The following is a 19,808-nucleotide window of genomic DNA, read 5'->3' as shown; positions in this document are numbered from 1 at the left end:
AGTGTCACTGGGACACATCTGGAATGGCAGCTTCTGCTGCAGTATGACTACCTGTGTCAAAGTGCCCTTTAAAATGTTCGAAAGATTCAGGAAGTATACTAGTTTTAGAACATTTGGCGTACCCATTTCTGAATCTCTTCTTGGCCATTTGGAATTATTGTTATTCCATTTTTATTACCCGCAGCACGCCCATGGGCCTCATTCCACACATATAATAACAAACAATACAGATGGGAAAACAACCCGTCCAAGGCGTTGCCAAGTTTCGGCAGTAGAAAGTCACTGTGTTATCAGCTCCCTAGGCCTTAGAATGAAAGAAGTAGGTCTTAATGGCCTTCCTGAAGTTGTTAAGACATGCAATGTCTCTTATGCTGGGCGGAAGAGAGTTTCAAAGACCTGGTGCACAAGCATCAAAACAGGCACCACCAAAGTTTTTCAACTTGAATCGAGGCGGGATTCGTTTGTTGGGTCCATTAAAATGAAGGAGACGCGTGACCGGTGCTTTATGTAACCGCTGCCGCAGGTAGTCAAGCACTTTCCCTGTGAGACATTTATATGTGAGGGAGAGGATTTTATGGGAAATCCGATGGTGGACTGGCAACCAGTGCAAGGATCTTCTTGCCTGGGATACGTGATCTGTTCTGGCCAGCCCATACACTGCTCTCACAGCTCCATTTTGAGCTACCTGCAGGGATTTTAGATTACCTTTAGTGGTACCAACCAGTAAGCTGTTACAGTAGTCGATTCGGGTGTCCATCAACGCAGTGGCCCCTGAAGATACGTTAGAGGTGGCAGGTAAGGCTTGATTTGCCTGATCAGCTTTGTAGTGTAAGCACATGATGCTTTTGTATTTACGGCAAGGATATCTCTCACATCTGTGCCAAATCGCAGGTATTCATCCCTTCTCCCCAAGGGGGAGACTCCCCCTTTGGGGCCAAGGACCCCCGTTCCTGTGAGGAACTCCTTAAATCCACTACAATAGCCGCATATATGGGATAGATATGTGGAAAAAGAAAGGAGGATGTCTCTTTAACAAGAGACGTGTATTTGATTGGGATGAGTCAGCACAGAAGGAGAGAAGCAGAGTGCTATATATATATATTATTTTTTATGAAAATTATTTAGTTTGTTCACAAACTTTACATTGTGCTATTTTACCAAATGTAACACAAATAGAAAGGAGCAGATATACAAAAAATGAATTAGTGTCCTGTATTCTTTCTCCCCTAGCAGTGTTTCTCTTGTCATCGTCGTTTAATATCGCCAAAGACTTCTGTTTTCAGTACTGGATATAGATCTGATTTCTCCTTGCAATGTTTTGTCGTAGTTCATGATTGCGTTCCAAAATTGAATTATTCTGTAGGTAATTACTTTATCATTTCCTAGGACAATGCAAGCCCAGCGTTCATTGCAGTGCATTTGTCTCTGCTATTGTGGCAACATATTTGCAAATGTTTGTTGTTTCTCCTTCACTGCGGAACACTCCATGATTAGGTGAAAGAGGGTTTCTTTTTGGTCTCGTTGCTTACAGAATCTGCAAAAGGCCTCATCTACAGTTATTTGCTTGGTGATCATAAGATATTCTCGCGTGGGAAGGATGTTTAATCTCAATCTTAAAAAAGGTATCTCTGATGTGCCGGTCCGGAAATAATGTTAGGTATCGGGGAACTTCGTTCAACGCTCTTGTTTCCAAATTGGAATGTATTCCAATGAGATAGTTAGATTTTTCTGTTAATGTACTTATCCAGTCATTGCGTTGGATTTTGATCTTGGCTTTAAGAGGACGATTGTTTAGCATCTCAGCTGTTATTTCTGTATTCTCCATCAATTGTCTGCAAGTTTTTTTCCATCTGTTTATTACAGTGTCATTTAATATGAATGGCTTTTCACGCAGAATGTCGATTGGAGGGATCTTGTCATTGATGGTTGTTTTCCAATATTGATCTAGGTACTTCCAATTGATTATACTTTCTGCAGGTGTAGCCCCCTGACACCATCACATTGTGTGAAGGTGGAGTCTAGGCAGGTTTCTGAGCCTGCGACTTTCGAAGAGCCAGAGAAACACAGTGGGAGATGCTCGAGCCCCGGTGTATTCAACTACAAAGGACACGGTATGAGAGGAACAGAGTGAGGAAATACCTGGTAGTGGCGTGACCACACTTGCAGAGTGGTGGACAGGACGCATTCGGAACAGCACTGAGACAACCGAGACAGGAAGCCAGAACATCTTCGGATCACCCGCATCTGGAGAAGGCAGGCACCCGGTGAGGAACCAAAAACGGGAACCCGAGAAGCGAGAAGCATTACCTGAGTGAGAGCCGAGCCCTTTAACCTTTCCCACACAACGGGAGGTACCGTCAGAAATAAGAATAGCGGGAGGACACCACAGAATCATCTGTGTGAAGAAGCTCACCCCAGTCCTAAGGACAAGAATGCAAATATTAAATTGGATGATTGGAACTGTAAAAAACAGAGAAAGCAAATAACAAACAATCCGGTCCTGGAAGACCGTTGTCACTTGAAGAGAGAAACTCGTCCTAGTCCTGAGGATGAGACAACAAACATTGAAGAAAGCAGTTTATAAAGGATGTGACCCATATACAAAAGACAGAATAAACCAACCCAGGTGGGGGGTCAACAGAGACTGGGAACTGAAACCCTGGGAGGAAGGGCAGCCAACCTATATCTGCAGAGTTGAAGGCTGGAGAAAGTACAACCCAGAAACACAGAAAGAGAAAGATGAGATCAAGCTCCCCAAGTGAACAAGATAAAAGAGCAAACAGCCTCAGAGAGAGAAGCCTTGCCAAAGAAAGCCAAAAAGGGAATCAAGGCAAACATAATTCAGGAAAGCCTGAGCAAAGAAACTGGGAAGAACCTATATGTGAACACAAGAGTGTGATGAACTTCTGGAAGGAAAAGTACTCGCAAGCTAGGGCCACAGAATGCACGAGATCCAAGAGCTATAATGAAGAATTACAAGAGTTGATAAGAGAGACTATCAAAGGAGATTACACTAGGAATGATGTGAGTCAAAAACAAACCTGTATATAAAAACACCATCCAAGAAGAAGAAAACACCAGCGGAAGAGCAGACCTTCCCTTGGCCTACTTACTGTAGTTACATTTAGTGGTAGGGTCAGATAGAGATAGTTTGGACGGAGGACATATTTACCTTGGACTTCCTGACATCGTATGAGTGCCTTTTGTTCATTTAGATAGGCAAGGCATTCCCTTTAGCAATAGGGAAAGTCAGGCCTTTTCTCTATAATTTGCATTAAAGAGAGTACAGAATGCCCTCAACGTTTCCGACTCCCTTCTTCCAACCCACCACAGATCCCAGTGTAATATCTCAGCCACTGAAGCAGCATGGACTAGTCAATGGTGTCATCGGAAAGAACTATGTGATCACAGCGTCAGCAATAATGTTGACAATTAAATTGCTGACTCCCATTAGGGCGTTGCGCAGTGATCACATAGATCACTGTGCCATGCACCCCCTGCAACCACCTCCCCCCTACCCACTTACTTGTTCAGCAGCATACCGTGAAGTGTGCTGGCGTCTCTCCTACGACCTTGCGGCGTCAGTTTTCGCTCACTAACCTGGGTCTGAACTGGCGTCGCAGGGTCCTTTTTTCTATTTATTTAAAACCTTTTTTTCTTTGTTGTCCCTCACAACCCCTTACCCCCACTACACCGACAAAGGTGAGCTGGGGGCACCCCCGCAACTCCCATTCCAATTAGTTGGTGTAGTGGGGGTCGGCATTTTATTACCATGCAAAGGCACGGTAAGAAAGGGTCACAATTTTCAGGGCGACATTTTAGACATATTCCATTGGAAACACTAGGCAATTCTAAGGACTCTCCACATTGCCATCAAGAGCATCTTCTTTATAAGAATAAGAGACATCTCAAATCCCTAAAGTGTTGGAATAGCAATTTCCTAGGTGTAATTAAAAAGGTTCAAAAAACACAAATGTAGGTTTTGATTTCGCGCGTGTGGTGTAGGTAGGTGATAAAGGAAATGAAGTGACCATGATTCCAGGCAGTAGCTGCGTCCAGGACAGCCTAAAACCCCACTCAGATGGTGTTTGCTGGATGTGCACAATAAAGGCACGGCTGCCAAATGCATAATCCCGGCCTGGAATTCATTTACACCCTACCGGGGAAAAGCCAACACCGTAAAGACAAGCACAAATCACACACGTGAATCTTGCAGCATGACTACTGATGACACCAGCCTGTGCAATTAGCTTTGGTTGCAGGTCTTTTGCGTCCGCCTGCCCCTGCCACACACGTTTTACATAAATTGTACAACAGACTATGGGGCTCATTACAAGTTTGCCGGTCTGGTAAAAATGCTGGAACAAATGCTGGTAAAACTGGATCTGGCATTTTCACCGGACTGGTACACTGTGAGTTTGCCGGTAGGGCCTTTGATCCACTGGCAGGCATGACCTGCTGGTAGCTCAGGCCTCTAGCAGCAAATAACCGCCACATTCACCGGCACCGGTACCACCGTTGCCAGTGATTGCAGCAAACTCATTCATAAAATGAAGACTTACCGCTGTTGCCGGCACTTGCGCTGGTAACGGTAGGTGGATCTGCCAGTAACCCACAGGAATTACCGGCGGTTTACAGGCAAACCCTTAAGGAGCCCCCATATCTTCATCACACTGCTCTTAGATTAGGGGCAGTGGCATATATGCAGTGCTTCCCCTTGAACTGAGTTGAGATCGACGGCTTTATTTGGATGCCAACACATTTTGCTTGGTTTGGGCAATTCAGCCAAATGCCTCTCACCCTCCGTGAGCTTCACTGACATCTAGTTTAAGGCCTGCTTAGCTCTGCAGTTGTCCACACTCAGTCTTTGGGAATCAGGTGTACTGCCTGCTAATTATCATTAGATGTATTGATCTTTAGTGCACCCCACTGACCCGGCCTGTGAGTTACCATCCCACACTGGACGTGTGGGGGTTTCTGGAGCCAAGCCCCCAAAGATTCAAACCCTCTCCCTTTCCAGGGGTCACATGGACCACTGCTTCTGCGTGGTATGCCGCGCACGCAGGATGCTTTCTTTGCTCTTTTTATTTTCATTGTATTTCTGCCCTAGTTTTCATTGTTTTTGTTCATATTCATAGGGACCAATTCATAAATGATGCCTTCTTGCCTCTGGTTTATTCCAGGTGAAAGTATGGCCGTAAGGCAGGCCTCAAGGTAGTACTCACAAAGAAATGAGGTGCAACCTCATAATGTGGGTACGTTGCACTTGGTTCACAGCTCATGCATGCACATACTCAGAGGTCTAACGTGGAGTAAGCTGTCCCAGAGTAACTAACCCCAGATCAGAGGGGGTCAAACAACAAATAAAATATAGCCAAAAATAAACTGTACTCCAAAATACATTTTTCACCAAATATTCCTACTCACGCCACACATCACACATAATTACAAACTCTTCAGTTCACTTTCACACCTTACAACACTTCCCTTTTGGAAATTTGTAGTGTAACTATGGCTTTCTGGTGCCACCTTGCATGGGGCCATGTGGTACACATAAAGTGAAAACTCATTGTTTCTGAGTCGGCATGGGGTTCGAATTCAGAATTTTGTTTATGCTGACGCATTACAACGTAGCTCTGTTTCAAGAGGTGCAATACAACTTTGAGTAGACCATATTCTATCTTCCCCAACAAATGATGTATTTTCGTACACATCTCTTTTTGTTGATATTTTTATTAACACCCTGTATAGGTACACCATAGTAAACAACATAGAACACTGACAAGGACAGTGACTTGGTATGCACTTGTAACACATGGTATGTAATTGACCAAACAGGGTGCACTGTGAGCATACTCTCCAGTGTGTAGTAGGGAAATGCAGGAAGGAATACGATTGGTTACCATGCAGATCTATAATCACACATGAAGAGTCTGCATTGTGCAGAGACCGCATCCATCGCCAACTGATCATGCAGAAACATGTTCACACACATGAGGGCTTCTCTTTGGCCTACCTCTTTGGTTGACTGGATCTTTGGCTACATATGCCACATAGTCTGCTGTGTCCTAGAAGAGAGCAAATGCGAAGTAAGTGAATGAAGGACAGCATCAGAATGTTGTGAACCAATGAATGTACGAGTTTGCCATTCGTTTCATACCGAATGTAACATTCATTCCATTGTATTACCCTGAAACCTCTTTTTGCAAACATTTCTGTGGATACTAACCTCTAGGGTCCCCTCACACAAGTCACAGCAGTGACAGACATCCCTTAAGGCAATGAGAGACGAAGATGTCCCTTTGCAAGGGTGTTTGTGGCAATCTCCTCCAGGCACATAGGATTCTGATGGAGAGCTTATGAAACAGTCTAGCTTCAACTTCAGCCACAATATTCAGGAGCAGCGAGTACATATATAACACTGCGTGAGGAAGTCAGTGGAAGAGTAGGAGCCTAAAGTGAAAATACCGACACCTTCTTCGCTATGATCTTCCTCATCCAGCTATTTACATCTTGTGGGGGACTAAAACTCCTTATTGTTTTCATGACACTCGCTCTCAGCCGATTGATTGAGCTAAAAACCTATCAGTGCAAGAGGTCCTAACGATTGCAAGAAATAACAAGCACAATTACAACAATCCAGATATAACCAACGAAAGGTTCATCTAAAGGTGGATATCGAATGGTTACAAAAATATATATATAATTAGTACCCAGTGAGGGGGGTTTGGCAGCCTCCCCGCCAATGAGGAGGCTCAGAACAGGGTATTTACCACACCGGTAAAGACTCCTCCTCAGACTGGGAGGCTACCATCTACCCTAGCTGGGAATCAGGTAAGTGAGCTCCCTGTGCTCCCTGTTTCCCCATTCCACCACCCCACCCTCCTTTTCCACATATTTAAGCCCTTCCCTTCCCACTTACCTTGCACTGCATAGTCCCTCGTTGGCGTAGGGAACAGTAGTGTTTTTGCATCACTGACTCCCAAATGGCCGACATGGAAAGGGAGAAGGGACTACGAGTAGTTCCTTTCTCCCTGATCCATGGCGGCCATCCATTTTCTTTGTAGTTTTATCGCAAGCTGAGAAACGGCAAACATGCCATTTCTCAGCTTGTGATAAAAACACAATTTGTTTCCAGGTACAACGTGCCGGGGTACGAATAGCAATATAACCTTTGCAGGGGGCATTACCGGTCAGATAATGTCCCATAGTTTACGTTAAAGCCCTTGCTTCGCTCTGGCTTGTAACTGATGCCGCGGGGCACCACCTGACCGGTGATGCCCCCCTGCTTCGGTTATATTGCTTAATTAGCACCCTTGGCAGCAGGCGCAATCAATCAGGATGCTTAGATTGCAAGCTGACTTGCATTGTTAGTGCCCCAGTTCCAAATAAGCTGTTAGCTACTCTCATGATAATGCTGCCCTTCAATGGCTGTTCACTCTCATGCTTTTTCATTTTGAAAAAGGCACCCTCACTTAGCATCCTTCTTGCTGCTGTACTCTCACCTTCCCCTCCCAAAACCTGCCATTGTCAGGGCAACATGCCTAACCCAGATATCAGGAATGTCCATCCCCTAAAATTGTTCAGTTAGGATCTCTGTGAAATGGACGACACTCCCAGTTTTACTGTACTTCAAGAAAGCCAGATCGCATGAGGACTGCCTTACGGAGTTCCCAAATGTCTGTCTCATTTGGTAAACATGGGAGCTCAAAGGCCTGCCCGGAACACATTGTATCAGCCTTTGTCCTTCCTGCTGGTAGAATAAAGAGCCAATCAAAGTTGCCCGTCAAGGGCTGCACCAGGCTCATTGTGGAGGTAACTCCATGTTTTAATTAACCTATAGGAGAGGCTCAATTTTGAATATAGTTGGCCATCCCAAATACAGGATCACTACACCACTGCATTGCTGGGAAAAGTAAGGCTTTCCTGCTGAACTTCCAACATATAGGTCAGTTCTATTTATAAAACAGGATAGGGACGTTTTGCCGCAGCAGAATTGGTTGAGGGAGAATTTGTAGAATATTTTTAGAACAATTTCAATGAAAATGTATTTGAGGGGGGGTTGTGTAATAAAAAATGTGACGGTGGTGTGGAGAATCCTGCGGATCTCCCACTAAAACCCTGCCTAGAGTCTCATCCCACGTGGCCAGGAGAGGGCAGACGCTTTCTGATCCTAATTCTGGGGGTGGTATACTGCAGGAGGATCACCTGGGTGGGGACCAGGCCAAGTGAAGTGGGATGATTGCGCAGGGTGAGACAGTATTTTTCTTTGAAGAGGAATACGGTTGACCCAGATGTAGAGGAGGAACTGGCGTATTGCCATTTTGGGACACCCCAATCTCCTACTAAGGGTGAAAAGGTCATATCTGAAGGAGTGACTCTACTTCGTACTGAACCCACGGAACCAATCTTATATACCCTTAAGTTCCCATGTCCCCGACACTATCAAAGGTATGCCAACAGGAACAGTGAAAAGGTGACCTTTCCAAATCCTTGTCTCTAAAAAGACTAAATCTTATAATTCTTCTCTTACTAATGTCATGGGAAGATAATCTGAAGAGAGAGGTCCATGTATGGCCCTTGTGACCCCCACTCGACTTGCAGCATGAAGGGAGAGAAATGAGAGATGTTCATCACCCCTGAGCCCTTTATCACCATCGTTGATGTATCGCAGATGTGAGAAACGTTACTCGCGCAGACAGCCATTACAACCATATTCAACTGACAATATAAAGGAGATAGAGCTGTCATCGATCAAACAAGTTGACTGACTAGAACTTTGAAAGCTGATGACATCACTATGGACATCATGACATAGATGCATTTCAACATGAAGCATATAGGCATCCAAGCACGAAGCTACATAGCACTTTTAGTTTATTGCAGATAGACACGAAACAAATGCTTATGACTCACAGTAGTTAGAGGACTGATACACTTACACCAATAATTCTTAAGCTACGTGGAAACAGCAAGACGCCAAGAATACATACAATCAACTTGCACATGCCTCACTGCGAATAATATGGACAGCCATAAGAACAAAGATGGAAGACATAGGCGTACTGAAGTGAATGGGGAAGGCAAGACGGACTTCGAATACATAGAGAAGCTGACATCCTGGTTCCGCTGAAGGCAGACGGACAGAGCTTCCAGCACAGACACAGTGCACATACTAGCCAAGGACGAGCAGAGACGGAAAGTTTCCAGTTTACCAAGGCGTAAAGACATCTGCAAGGAATATAGCGTAGAATCCTCATAATTACAAGCAGCAGTGCTCCATTTTGAGGTCCACACATACATGGCCTGGAAGACTAGGGGCAGTGCCTACTCATTCGAGGCGATGGAGGAAAGCTGTTCGCATCGAACCAGAAGTGGAAAGATACAATTGCTCCACAGGTTCAAAGCTGGATGTACGCTCTCAAGGCTTAGGCGATCAGAGATGGTAATATGATGGGAACATACAGCACTTTCGTGGTTGTTGCCATTGCCTTGAGTAATTCCACTCAGCCTGGTCGCTGCCCAAGGTCCCATGGCATGGGATACGTTCTGTCCAATCCTTAATTACCTTTCACATTAAGGTACACTATGTTGCAGTGGCCAATCATTTCCCAGTTAATCTGCAACTTTGTATTTGTTTATTTAGAGGTGGTCCTAGGAGGAGCCACCAGATATGGCTACTCAATGGTTTTACTAACCCCTATGTATTACACATATAGTTTTTCTAAACTGACCAATCCCTATCACTTGTTTTTGTGATGTCACTTATGGTTAAAATGGTGTGACACATGTTTGGAGGACGAGAACCTGTGGACAGCTATGCTGTTCTAGAGTGATCCATATGACTTTGTTTGATAATAAAGACAGTAAACTTTATTCCATTGAGTCTTCCGTTCTTGCGGCAGGGATTTTGTTGGGCCCAAGTATCCTCTTGCTGGCAATCAGGTCTAGGAGTGCCCCTGCCGCTCCTTTACAAGTCCATCTTAAAACCTTTAAAGAATTAGAGAAAACACATTTTCCCAGAATAAACTACAATTCCCAGAATCCCTCAGGGACTGTGAAGAAGAAGAGGGCTGAAGAGGCATACAGAAGTCCAAGTCAGGCAGGCCAAATGGCTCTAGGCTAGGTCAGGCAATTAGGCACCTGCACCTGATATCAATTAGCCTACCTGAGGGGCATGAAAGGCTGCAGCAAGGAGGAGCAGCAGAAAGAAGCTGGGGCCAGAGCTGGAAGGTCGGCAGTAGCAGAAGCAGAAGAAGCAGAGTACAAAGCTTGCAGATCACAAGGAAGTGCGACCACAGAAGGGACGCCGGAGCAGAGAAGAGGCAGATTTCACTTGCAGGTTCTGGGTTGGTCCTGTGCTCACAAACCCTGTTTGGCTGTGTCAGGATTGGAAGGGACTGGAAGCAACAGGCAGTCTTTCCAGGTGAGCCTCATTGCTGTGAATATAAAGCTAGAGTTATGCATTCTCCCAAGGCCCGTATGTAGAAGCAAGTGAGTGAAACTGGAGAGTGGAAGGATCTCCCTTGATGAGGCTGGGTCAGAGACACGCGTGCAGCAGAGAGGTGTGGATCCCAAGAGTGCCTGTAGCAGTAGCAGGAGAAGAAAACAAGCTGTGAAGCAGAAGCAGCCCACAGCCATTGTAATAGGGAGTCAGAAAAGAAGCTCCAGACTCTTGAACAACAGAAATACCTTGCTGGTAACTGTAACCAGCTTTAATTGCACTCGCGCATACATCTAAGTGAGTAGAAGTTATTTGCAGAAGTGGGAAGTCTTTCTCAACAAGGAAATGTAACATGTTCTTCTATAAAATGCTCACACGTAGTGAAAACCTTTCTTTTCCCTGATATCAGATTTGACTTATTGCTGAGCGGTCGCGTGGCTCCTGTTAACATGGAGAACGTTGCTGGTAGCTTAATTGCAGTAGGATTGACTTTCCCGAAGTGTTGCACGCACCGCTTAAAGAGACTGCATATGAGACAATGTTTCCCGATACCTTGGAAGCTGACCGAAAGGTGTGAACGCATCTCCCCTTTGAGGTGGCAGTTTATGAGTAAAAACAAAATTGCATGTGCCTAATTTCATTTTCAGTAAGAAATCAACATCTTACAACATATTAGAAGCTGAAGCACAAGTCGTAGAAGTGGTTGAAGCTGGAGCAAGAACAAGTATTACCCAAGCCCGTAGAGTGAACTCTATAAAAGTGAATCCTGCTTAATTAAGAACTATACACCAGTATTCTGAAGTTGTTGAAGTTGTTGTTACCCAAGAGTCCTTTAAATTAAATGTGACAAGATCACCCAAAGCTGGAAGAGTGTCATAACATATTTGGGGTAACATTGGAGGAAAGGTGTATATGAAGTTGGGGAAGGGAGCTGGGTACTTGTTAAAAGACGCTGTTTTTAAATCTACTTGGCTGGGACTATTTGAAAGTAGAAGAAGTAGTCTAAAAGCTAGAAGCATATTTTGTGGTAGCTGCAAGAGAGGCATAGAGGCTGCCTTTTCTTACTATAAAAGAGAGAAGAGTGCCTTGCCAACCTGTAGAGGCAGAAGAGGTCTTGTTGAAGTTGCCTAACATCGAAGTTGCAGTTGTAGCAACCAACCCATCTAAATCAGAAGTTGTAGCAGGGGCAGTAGAACTATGGTCATCAATATTCTTGTCAGAGGTAGAAGCTGAAGCCAACTGTGGGCAAAAGAGCCTGCTCTCACATTTGTGAAGTAGAAGGAAGTTGCTGAAGAGATAGCAAACCTTAAGCAGACGCATCATGACAAACTGTGTATAAAAGACACAGCAGAAGTTGAAAGTAGAGAAGTTGATGCAAGCAGAAGTGTTTGTTTTTTCTTCAACTTTACCTGTTCTTTCCTAGAGGGAAGTCATCCAGGGAAACCCCATTGGTGCTATTATTTTCTTTGTGGAACTGTAAAAGTAGGACCTTTTCATTATCAAGCAAAGAAGTGACTTTTTCCAGTGGATTTCATTGGTTTGAACCTTTGTTTCTTTGGAACCTTTTCAAGACTTTGGTTAAGACTTTCTGTTCCTTGGAGGAAATTGACTTTGGGACATTCCCGGGGAAGCAAGATCTGCCCAGGACCACTAGAAGTCATCCCTGACACTGGGTGTTTGGTAACCTTTTATTTATGTTGTTCTCATGGTGCTTTGAATGTTTATGTTGTTTAGTGTGAAGGTTAGTTTTATGAACGCTAAGAGGTTTTCCCATGGATCTTAGAATAGGTAGGGAATCCCCTAGTAGAGTAGGTTTAGTTAGGGGTTCTTTTATAATTTTGTGTACAATAAAATGACAAATCCTGAGAAACCTAAACACAGTCGTGAGTCTCACATTACTGACCCCTTACATTAGGGAGTGGAGGGCGCAGAGGGGGTCTCCCCAGCTTATATTTGCATTGAAATGTCCCAAACAACAAGAAATTCAACTAAATCTCCCATGAACAATTAATTTAGAAAACAACGTAAGAGGTGAACATTCTACATAAATGGTGGCATGGCTGGACATGAATTTATGAACCATAAGTGGGCCACATGTTACCCTGTGGCAAGGTCTGTGCACCCAGATTCTTCACTTACAAGTGCTGGGTACAAATGTACCAGAGGCTGGCATTAAATGCAATGGGAAAAATGGGATTCTGGCAACTGTAAATGGCAGAATCCTTGGTAAAGTAAATGGAGGTCCACAAAAGCAGAACAGAAAGTGGATGGCTGGAAGGTTTAGAATTAATCAAATCTCTGAGCAACCCTTCTAGTAGGGGATAAGACCATATGCAAATCAGGCATGATGCCACCTCAAAAGAGTCAGTCCAGCCCAAACTGCTATATCACATCCCTTAAGCACTAAATCACAAGCCACTGTAGGCATGTTTCAGGCTCATTGGCCATCGTCAGTGAGGTGTAGCGTCGGTATCTAGACACAGCAAGCTTGGTACTCTGAAACAAGTCTGGGGTTGTTGAAAACAAGAAGTGCTTCAAACAGCAGGCAAACAGACTCTTTATTCCACGGCCAATACCTCTAAATGCATAAATAAGGCATAAGGGGACTTTAAGGTGTCCTGGGGACCATGATGATGTAGGCATTTGAATCCCTGTTCCCCAAGACTTCCTCAATTAGCCTTTCATTGTGGTCATCTGTCCAAAATGTTTCATTTTCCAGAATGTGTCTGCACTTGAATACAAGTAGTATAGTTGGGAAAGGGTAAGAACACTCTGGGTAAATGGGGTCCTCACTGTCCCCATTAAAATAAAGGAAACAAGCACTTGAAAATACATATTGTTAGAGATCGAGAGAAGACTTTAAACCCAAGGCAGAATGTCAAATGTCCATCTAAGGCATTGTTCTGAAAAGATTCTCCCACTGAATCGATCGAATGCCCTTTCAGCATCCATGGAGAATGCGGCAACACCTTCCTGGGAATCCTGATTCCTGATCAGTACCTGTGATAGCATTTGCACATTGTCCATCAAATTCCCGCCTTTTAACAGAGTTGCTCATTGGTGACCTTTTCATTGGAATAGCAAAACTGTTATATGCCTCTCTGACTGCCGCTGTGTTGGAAACAGACTAATCTGGAGGTCTTTCAGACTAGGAAGAGGGATGAGGAAAGGCTGACCGCTGTCCATGCTGTTGTTCGTTTTCGCCACAGAACCCTAGGCAGCAAAAATGAGCTCCAATAATTAGATTTTTGGCCTGTCCTTGGGCGGCACATGCCAGAAGCTCTGGCTGTATGTGGACAATCTTCTGTTTCTTTTGAAAGATGCCCCTGATCACTTCCTACAACATTTCAGATTATAGAAGAGTTCAGAACGATATCGGGATGTAAAGCAAATTGGTTACATCTCTAATCTTCCCAGTGGTAGCGGCATTCCAGCAATACATGTCTGGGGACATCCATGTGATGTGCTGCTGAAGGTCCAATATGTCAGGGTCTGAACCACAGCATATATTGCAAGAATAATGAGAGTCAATAGGGTGGATTTGCCAGAGCAAGTCAAGGACATTCTGGATTGCTGGAAGGCATTGAGGTTGTCCTTGTGCTGCAAGATATATTTGTGATCACCCCTACGGTGAACTATGTGCTGGCAATGGCCTGTCCATCTGTACCTGTGCAGGTTTTCAAGGAACTCAACAGAATGATGAGGGAGTTCCTAAGGAATGGAAAGCTGGCTCACATAGCTGTCTGCAAAATGAAAAAGTAGAGAAATCTATGGGGGGCCTTGGATTGCCCAACTTTCAAAGGTACCACATCACTTACAGCTCGAAGCATACCTATAGATGGCAAGCAGATGATGTTGAGGACCTTTGGGTCAGACTGAGGCAAAAGGAGGGTGATCATTGCTGGCGCGGTCCTTGGTCCCTACGTTAACTGAACAGAGAAGAGAGAGAAACTGTTTGACAAAGGCTTTTATGGACATAGCTGTCAAAAATATCGACCCATATTCGATAATCTGAAGCGTCACTGTGCTGAACCCAATGATCACTCTAGATGGGTGCCCGCTGTTCTGGCCAAGCTGGTATGTTTAGGGGGTGTGTGACGTGGGGATGGCTAGGCAATATTTGCAAAGAAGATGGGTGGATGTCATGTGATGGGTGGAGACATGAGTTGGAAGGAAGCACATTTGGAGAATCAAGAAAGCTGAAATGAGAAATGGAACACCCAAGTCAATGCTGGAGAGCTAGTCAAGTTCTGGAACATACTGAATGGAATAGTGAATAAACAGCCCATTGCTGGCCTGGCGTATGAGCAGCTAATGGAACATGCAGAGGAGTGGCTGCTGAGAGCATGGTCCAGGGAAATGGGTAGGGAAGTGTAGGAGGAGGATTGCTCAGAGTAGTGAGCTAACATTTGTCACACGTTCAAGGATCTGGGTGTAAGGGCATCCCAAGTGAAAATACTGCACAGGGCATATTGGACACTGACAAATATGTTTGAGAGGAGTGTATGAGGCACAGATCTGTGTTAGAGCTATAAGCTTGCTTCTGGGTCCCTAGACCATAAGTTTTGGGAATGTGGGAAGGTGTTCCCTTTTTGTCAAGGGGATGGTAAGTACATTGAGCAAGTTATGGGAATTAGGATCCTGGATAGATGTGACACATTTATACATGGAGTACCCCACTCTAATTTGTTTTGATTTAGATGGATTACCCTGTTGGAAAAATAAAATATATTAAGGAGTGAAGGTACTCCTTCTGGAACTCCTGGAAATGGAACCGCCTGGAACTCCTGGACCTTGATGTTCTTGCTCTTACTGAGACATAGTTTAAGGACAGCTCTGTCACAAGTTTTGTCACACTCCTCCCTGAAGGTTACAAGATCCTCTCTGCGGCCAGGCCTAACAGGTCAGCAGGTGGAGTATCCTTAATCTTTCCTGAGTGGATCCCTGTTTCCATTATTCCCACTCAGGTCTACTCCTCCTTTGAATGCCTGGTCTCCAGGCTCCCTCGCTTTCACCTGTCGCCTCTCTTACTCTGGTCACCTTCTATCAGCCGCCGGGCGAGTCCACCCTCTTCCTCTCAGAATGGGCTGACTTGGCCTCTTCTCTCCTCCTCTTCCCAACTCCTGCTTCTGGGGGACCTTAACATCCATTTTGACTCTCCTGACTCTTCAGGACCTTTTTGAAACCTATGTGACTCCCTTTCTCTTTCCATTCTACCCTCTGGTCCAATGCACACTGCTGGCCAAACCTTGGATGCTCTCATCACCACAGACATCCCACTCTCTTTTCCTCCCACTACTTCACTCTCATGGACTGGTCATTCCCTTCTCTCTTCTCACTTGAAGCTCTCTTCTCCTTTGACAATAACACACCCTAAACCACCTCCTGCCTTCAAAGTCATCCGACCAATGAAAAGAGTGTCAGCGGATGCCTTTGCCTCCACCTACTCTCCTGCTTCTACTCCTGCAGCGGACTCCCTCCCTGATACAGCCCTCTCCAACTTTCATCGTTCCATCTCCAACACTCTTCACATTCTTGAACTGAAGCCTGCCAAAAAGTGCAACTCTTGGTATGACTCTGATCCAGCTGCCCTTAAACGCAAGTGCAGAGCAGCGGAACGGAAATGGGATCTTCAGGTACACCCTCTGCCAAACTGGCCTGCTGCCTTCTTCAAAGGCAATATAGACTCTGCATCTGCTCCAAGAAAAGAGTCTACATTCAATCCTGCATCTCTGTGGTGTCTAACAACAGGGCCAAACTCTTCAAAGACTGCAATTAACTGGTCAACCCTACCGCAGCCGTACTTCACCACCAAAACACTGGACATCCTGTCCTCTCTCTCTTCTGCACCCCCAGCTCCCGCACCAACATCTCTTGCGCCCCCCTCGGGGACCCTCCCCCCATTCTCTCCTCCTTCTCCCCTGTCACACCTGATGTGGTCTCTGGAGAAGTCCGGTCTATGAAAGCCTCCTACATGCAAGTGACCCCTGCCTTCCAAAACCATAAAGGACAATATTGACACTCACTCCAGCCTTGGCTGACCTCGGCAACCTCTCTTTCACCACTGGAGTGTTCCCATCTCCTCTCAAGCACTCTCTTGTGCAACCTCTGCTCAAAAAACACTATCACCCCTTTCCTTGGAAAACTCCTGGAGAAGCTGGTTATCACTCAACTTACCCTCCATACTGAAGCGTTGGTTGTCTACATGACCATCAGTCTGGCTTTAGAGCATCCAGAGGCATCGACATTGCTCTTCTGAACACCCGTGAAGTCCTGCTCTCAAATCTTGACTCCAACTCTCCCTATGTCCTCATTCTTCTCGGCCTCTCTTCTCCTTTCGATACGGTAAACCACAACATCCTGATCACCTGTCTCAGTTATACCCTGGGCATCAACGATCAGGCCCTGGGGAGGCTCGCCTCCTTTCTCTCTGACCGGCCCTCCCAGGTGGAACTCAAGCCCTTTCTCCCCTCTACCACTCTCTCTACTTGCGGTGTCCCCCAGGGATCTAACCTTTCCCCCTGGTTCTTCAATATCTACATGGTCCCATTGGCACACAGGATCTCTACCTTTACCCTTAACTTTCAGTGTTATGCGGATGACACGCAGCTCTCTTTCAGGCTACCCTCGGCCTCCTCCTCCTCCTCGCTCATCCGACTGTCTATCCGCAATTCAGGGTCGGTGTGCTGCTAACGATCTATGCCTGAATGCCAGTAAGACAGAGATTGTCCTCATTGGGACCCCTGCTTTCACTTTCCCACTTTATGTCTGGCCTGCCTCCCTTGGCCCTGCGCCCTCACCTACCAATGAAGCAAAATATTGTGGGGTCATCTTCAACTCCACTCTCTCCTTCCCTTCTCACATCTCAGACATCTTCAAAAAGTCCAACTACCAACTGCACATCCTCAGAGGTATTCTACCTTTTCTCAATTTCCCCCAGAGGCTCATCACTTTGAGAGCCCTGGTTCTCTCTAGGCTCGACAGCCTCTTTCACCTACTTCTACACTCCGTCCTCTACAACTCATCCAGAACAGAACCACAAGACTTATCCTTGGCCTCAAGCCCTGGGATCGTATCCCTCCGTCGCTGAAATCCCTCCACTGGCTCCACGTGGCTGCAAGGATCAAGTTCAAGACCGTGTGCATAATCCACGAGGCTTTCTGGGGCTGGGGGGGCTGCACTATCTACAACGCTCTCTTCCTAAATACTCTCCCTCTAGAGTCCTCTGCTTGTCCTCCTCCAACTCTATGCGGGTGAGCAGCTTTCACAAACAGAGATTTGGGGGTAGATCTTTATCCTCTACAGGTACTTCCCTCTGGAACAGCCTCCCTACCTCTCTCCGTCTTGAGCCAGAGCACCTTAAGTTCCAGAAACTCCTCAAAACCTTCCTTTTCCCCTTCCTCCTTCTCTCTCCCTCTTCCCTGCCAACCTCCTTTCTTTTCTCTCCACCCTCCTTGTCCTCCCTAACTCTGTTCAGTTTTTGCTGACTGGTTGCCTGGTTCACCTCCAGAGCCTACAGGTCCCAAGCTCCCCACCAGTCTTTTGCACTTGCCTCCTGCCCTCTGCACTTTGTTCAACATTTCTGCACTTTCAGCTTATGCTCCTTGAGCGGGGCAACCTTTCTGCACTTAACCCAGGACCCGGCTGGCCCAGACTCTTTGTACCCACCGCCCCACAACCCCACGTCTCGGCACCCCCATCTGTACGTATGCAAGACCTAAATGTACTAGGATCAGTTAGTTTGTCTGTCTTGTTCCCTCCTCCATTTTCCGTCCCCCCTCCCTAGCTTGGTCTAGAGTCTAGACCAAGTGTGGGAGGGGGGAAGGAAAAAGGTAATCATTCTTAGGCCTTGAAGATTACAAATGATCTAAACACAAAAACTAGCATACTAGGCCTGACGACATTTCTCCTAGTGCAAGTGAATACAGTCTAGACTCCACTTGCACTAGGAGAAATGTCGTCAGGCCTAGTATGCTAGTTTTTATGTTTAGATGATTTGTAATCTTCATGGCCTAAGAATGATTATTGTTTTCCCTTGTTACCTTCCTGCCTTGAAGCGATTTGAATCACTTTACCTGTGTATAAGTGTTATATGAATAAACAATAAATAAAACAAAAATACTCAACTCTTGATGAATGTTGTGCAAATGTGACCATCGCCTGTGAGGGTGATCTCATGACAGAAGCTGTAGGAAAGGAAGTTTCATGGGATCTTGTCTTGGTTTGGTGTTCGGCTGAGAGGAGGAATTCCCTTAGGTAGCTGAAGTATAATACGCATGGATTGCCAATAATATGAGAGTTTCTTATGTGGAATAGTACCCTGTGCAGGCCTACAGAGGCCTCCGTGATTTGCAGTTGTCTATGAATGCTTTAAATTATTCTCGTTTACATGTAAAAGCATGATAAGGCTATTGCTCTGTTGCTATCCAAATAAAATGTGAATGAAAAAAGGTAATATGTGGTTGTTCCAATGGCCAACAGCCCACTAGTTTACTGCCCAAGGAGCATTTGCCTTAAATCATTATTGCCAAATCGTAATCCGCTATTTTTGGTATCCATTGAAAATGTTGCCAATTAAACTGTAGTCAGTGAAAAAAACATAGTGAAAATACCTTTGCAATGAAAAATTGGCAAGCAAAATGTAGTAAAAAATGCAGATGAAAGTAGCCAAAAATGCGGTTTTGTTAGGTTAAGAGTTATTGTAAAGAAGGGTGTAGTGGGCTTGGTATTGCATGGTTTAACTTTTGGGTTAGAATATAGGTTTTGGTTAGGATAGAGGGTTTCGGTAAGGCTAGGGGCTAGGGTAAAAGTAAAGATTTTGGTTAGAATTAGGATAATGTTTAGGTGTGGGGCAGTTGTGGAGGGTGGCGATGTTGGCCTTTGGGTAGGGGTTAGGCGGGATAGTGTAAGGGTCAAGGTAAGTGTTTGTGTATGGGGTTATTGTATGGCTAGGGATAACAGAGGTTTGGCTGAGAGTTAAAGAAAGGGATGGGGAGGTTGGGGAGGCTGGTGATGTAGTGGTAGGTTAGGGGTTTGTGAAGAGTAAGGGTTAGGCTACGAATTACAGTTTGGGTTAATGCATGGTTAAGGTTAGCATCAGAGCAAGGGCTGGAGTTAAGGCAATGGCTGTGGAATTTGTTTAGGACTAGAGATGGGGTTGCAGTTAAGGCCACTATTCATTTGGTGGGATTTGTATCCCACCTGTAAGGAACTCATGGTGGCAACAGTAAAGACAGACAAAAGTGATCACAGTTCAAGGATGTTTATTGAACCTTACAATGGGTGAGATAAACACCTAATCTAAACCTAAATCTAAGATGGGAGCAAGCTAAGACCATCAAATAATAATAAGGTAGTCCCAGTG

General features: G+C 45.2%; 1 protein-coding gene across 1 annotated transcript in view; it reads right to left on the bottom strand.

The window, feature by feature from the left end:
• The window catches only part of SHC4 (SHC adaptor protein 4), a 281,807-nt gene that overhangs the window by 44,195 nt on the left and 217,804 nt on the right, over positions 1-19,808 (bottom strand). Inside the window, exon 6 of the mRNA XM_069624788.1 lies at positions 6,017-6,068. Coding sequence (XP_069480889.1) covers positions 6,017-6,068 — 52 coding nt within the window. The remainder of the gene's footprint in view (positions 1-6,016; positions 6,069-19,808) is intronic.

The sequence above is a fragment of the Ambystoma mexicanum genome, chromosome 11, assembly GCF_040938575.1.
Source record: "Ambystoma mexicanum isolate Mex_15411 chromosome 11, UKY_AmexF1_1, whole genome shotgun sequence".
NCBI classification, from domain to species: domain Eukaryota; kingdom Metazoa; phylum Chordata; class Amphibia; order Caudata; family Ambystomatidae; genus Ambystoma; species Ambystoma mexicanum.
This window is presented reverse-complemented; position numbering and strand designations above follow the sequence as displayed.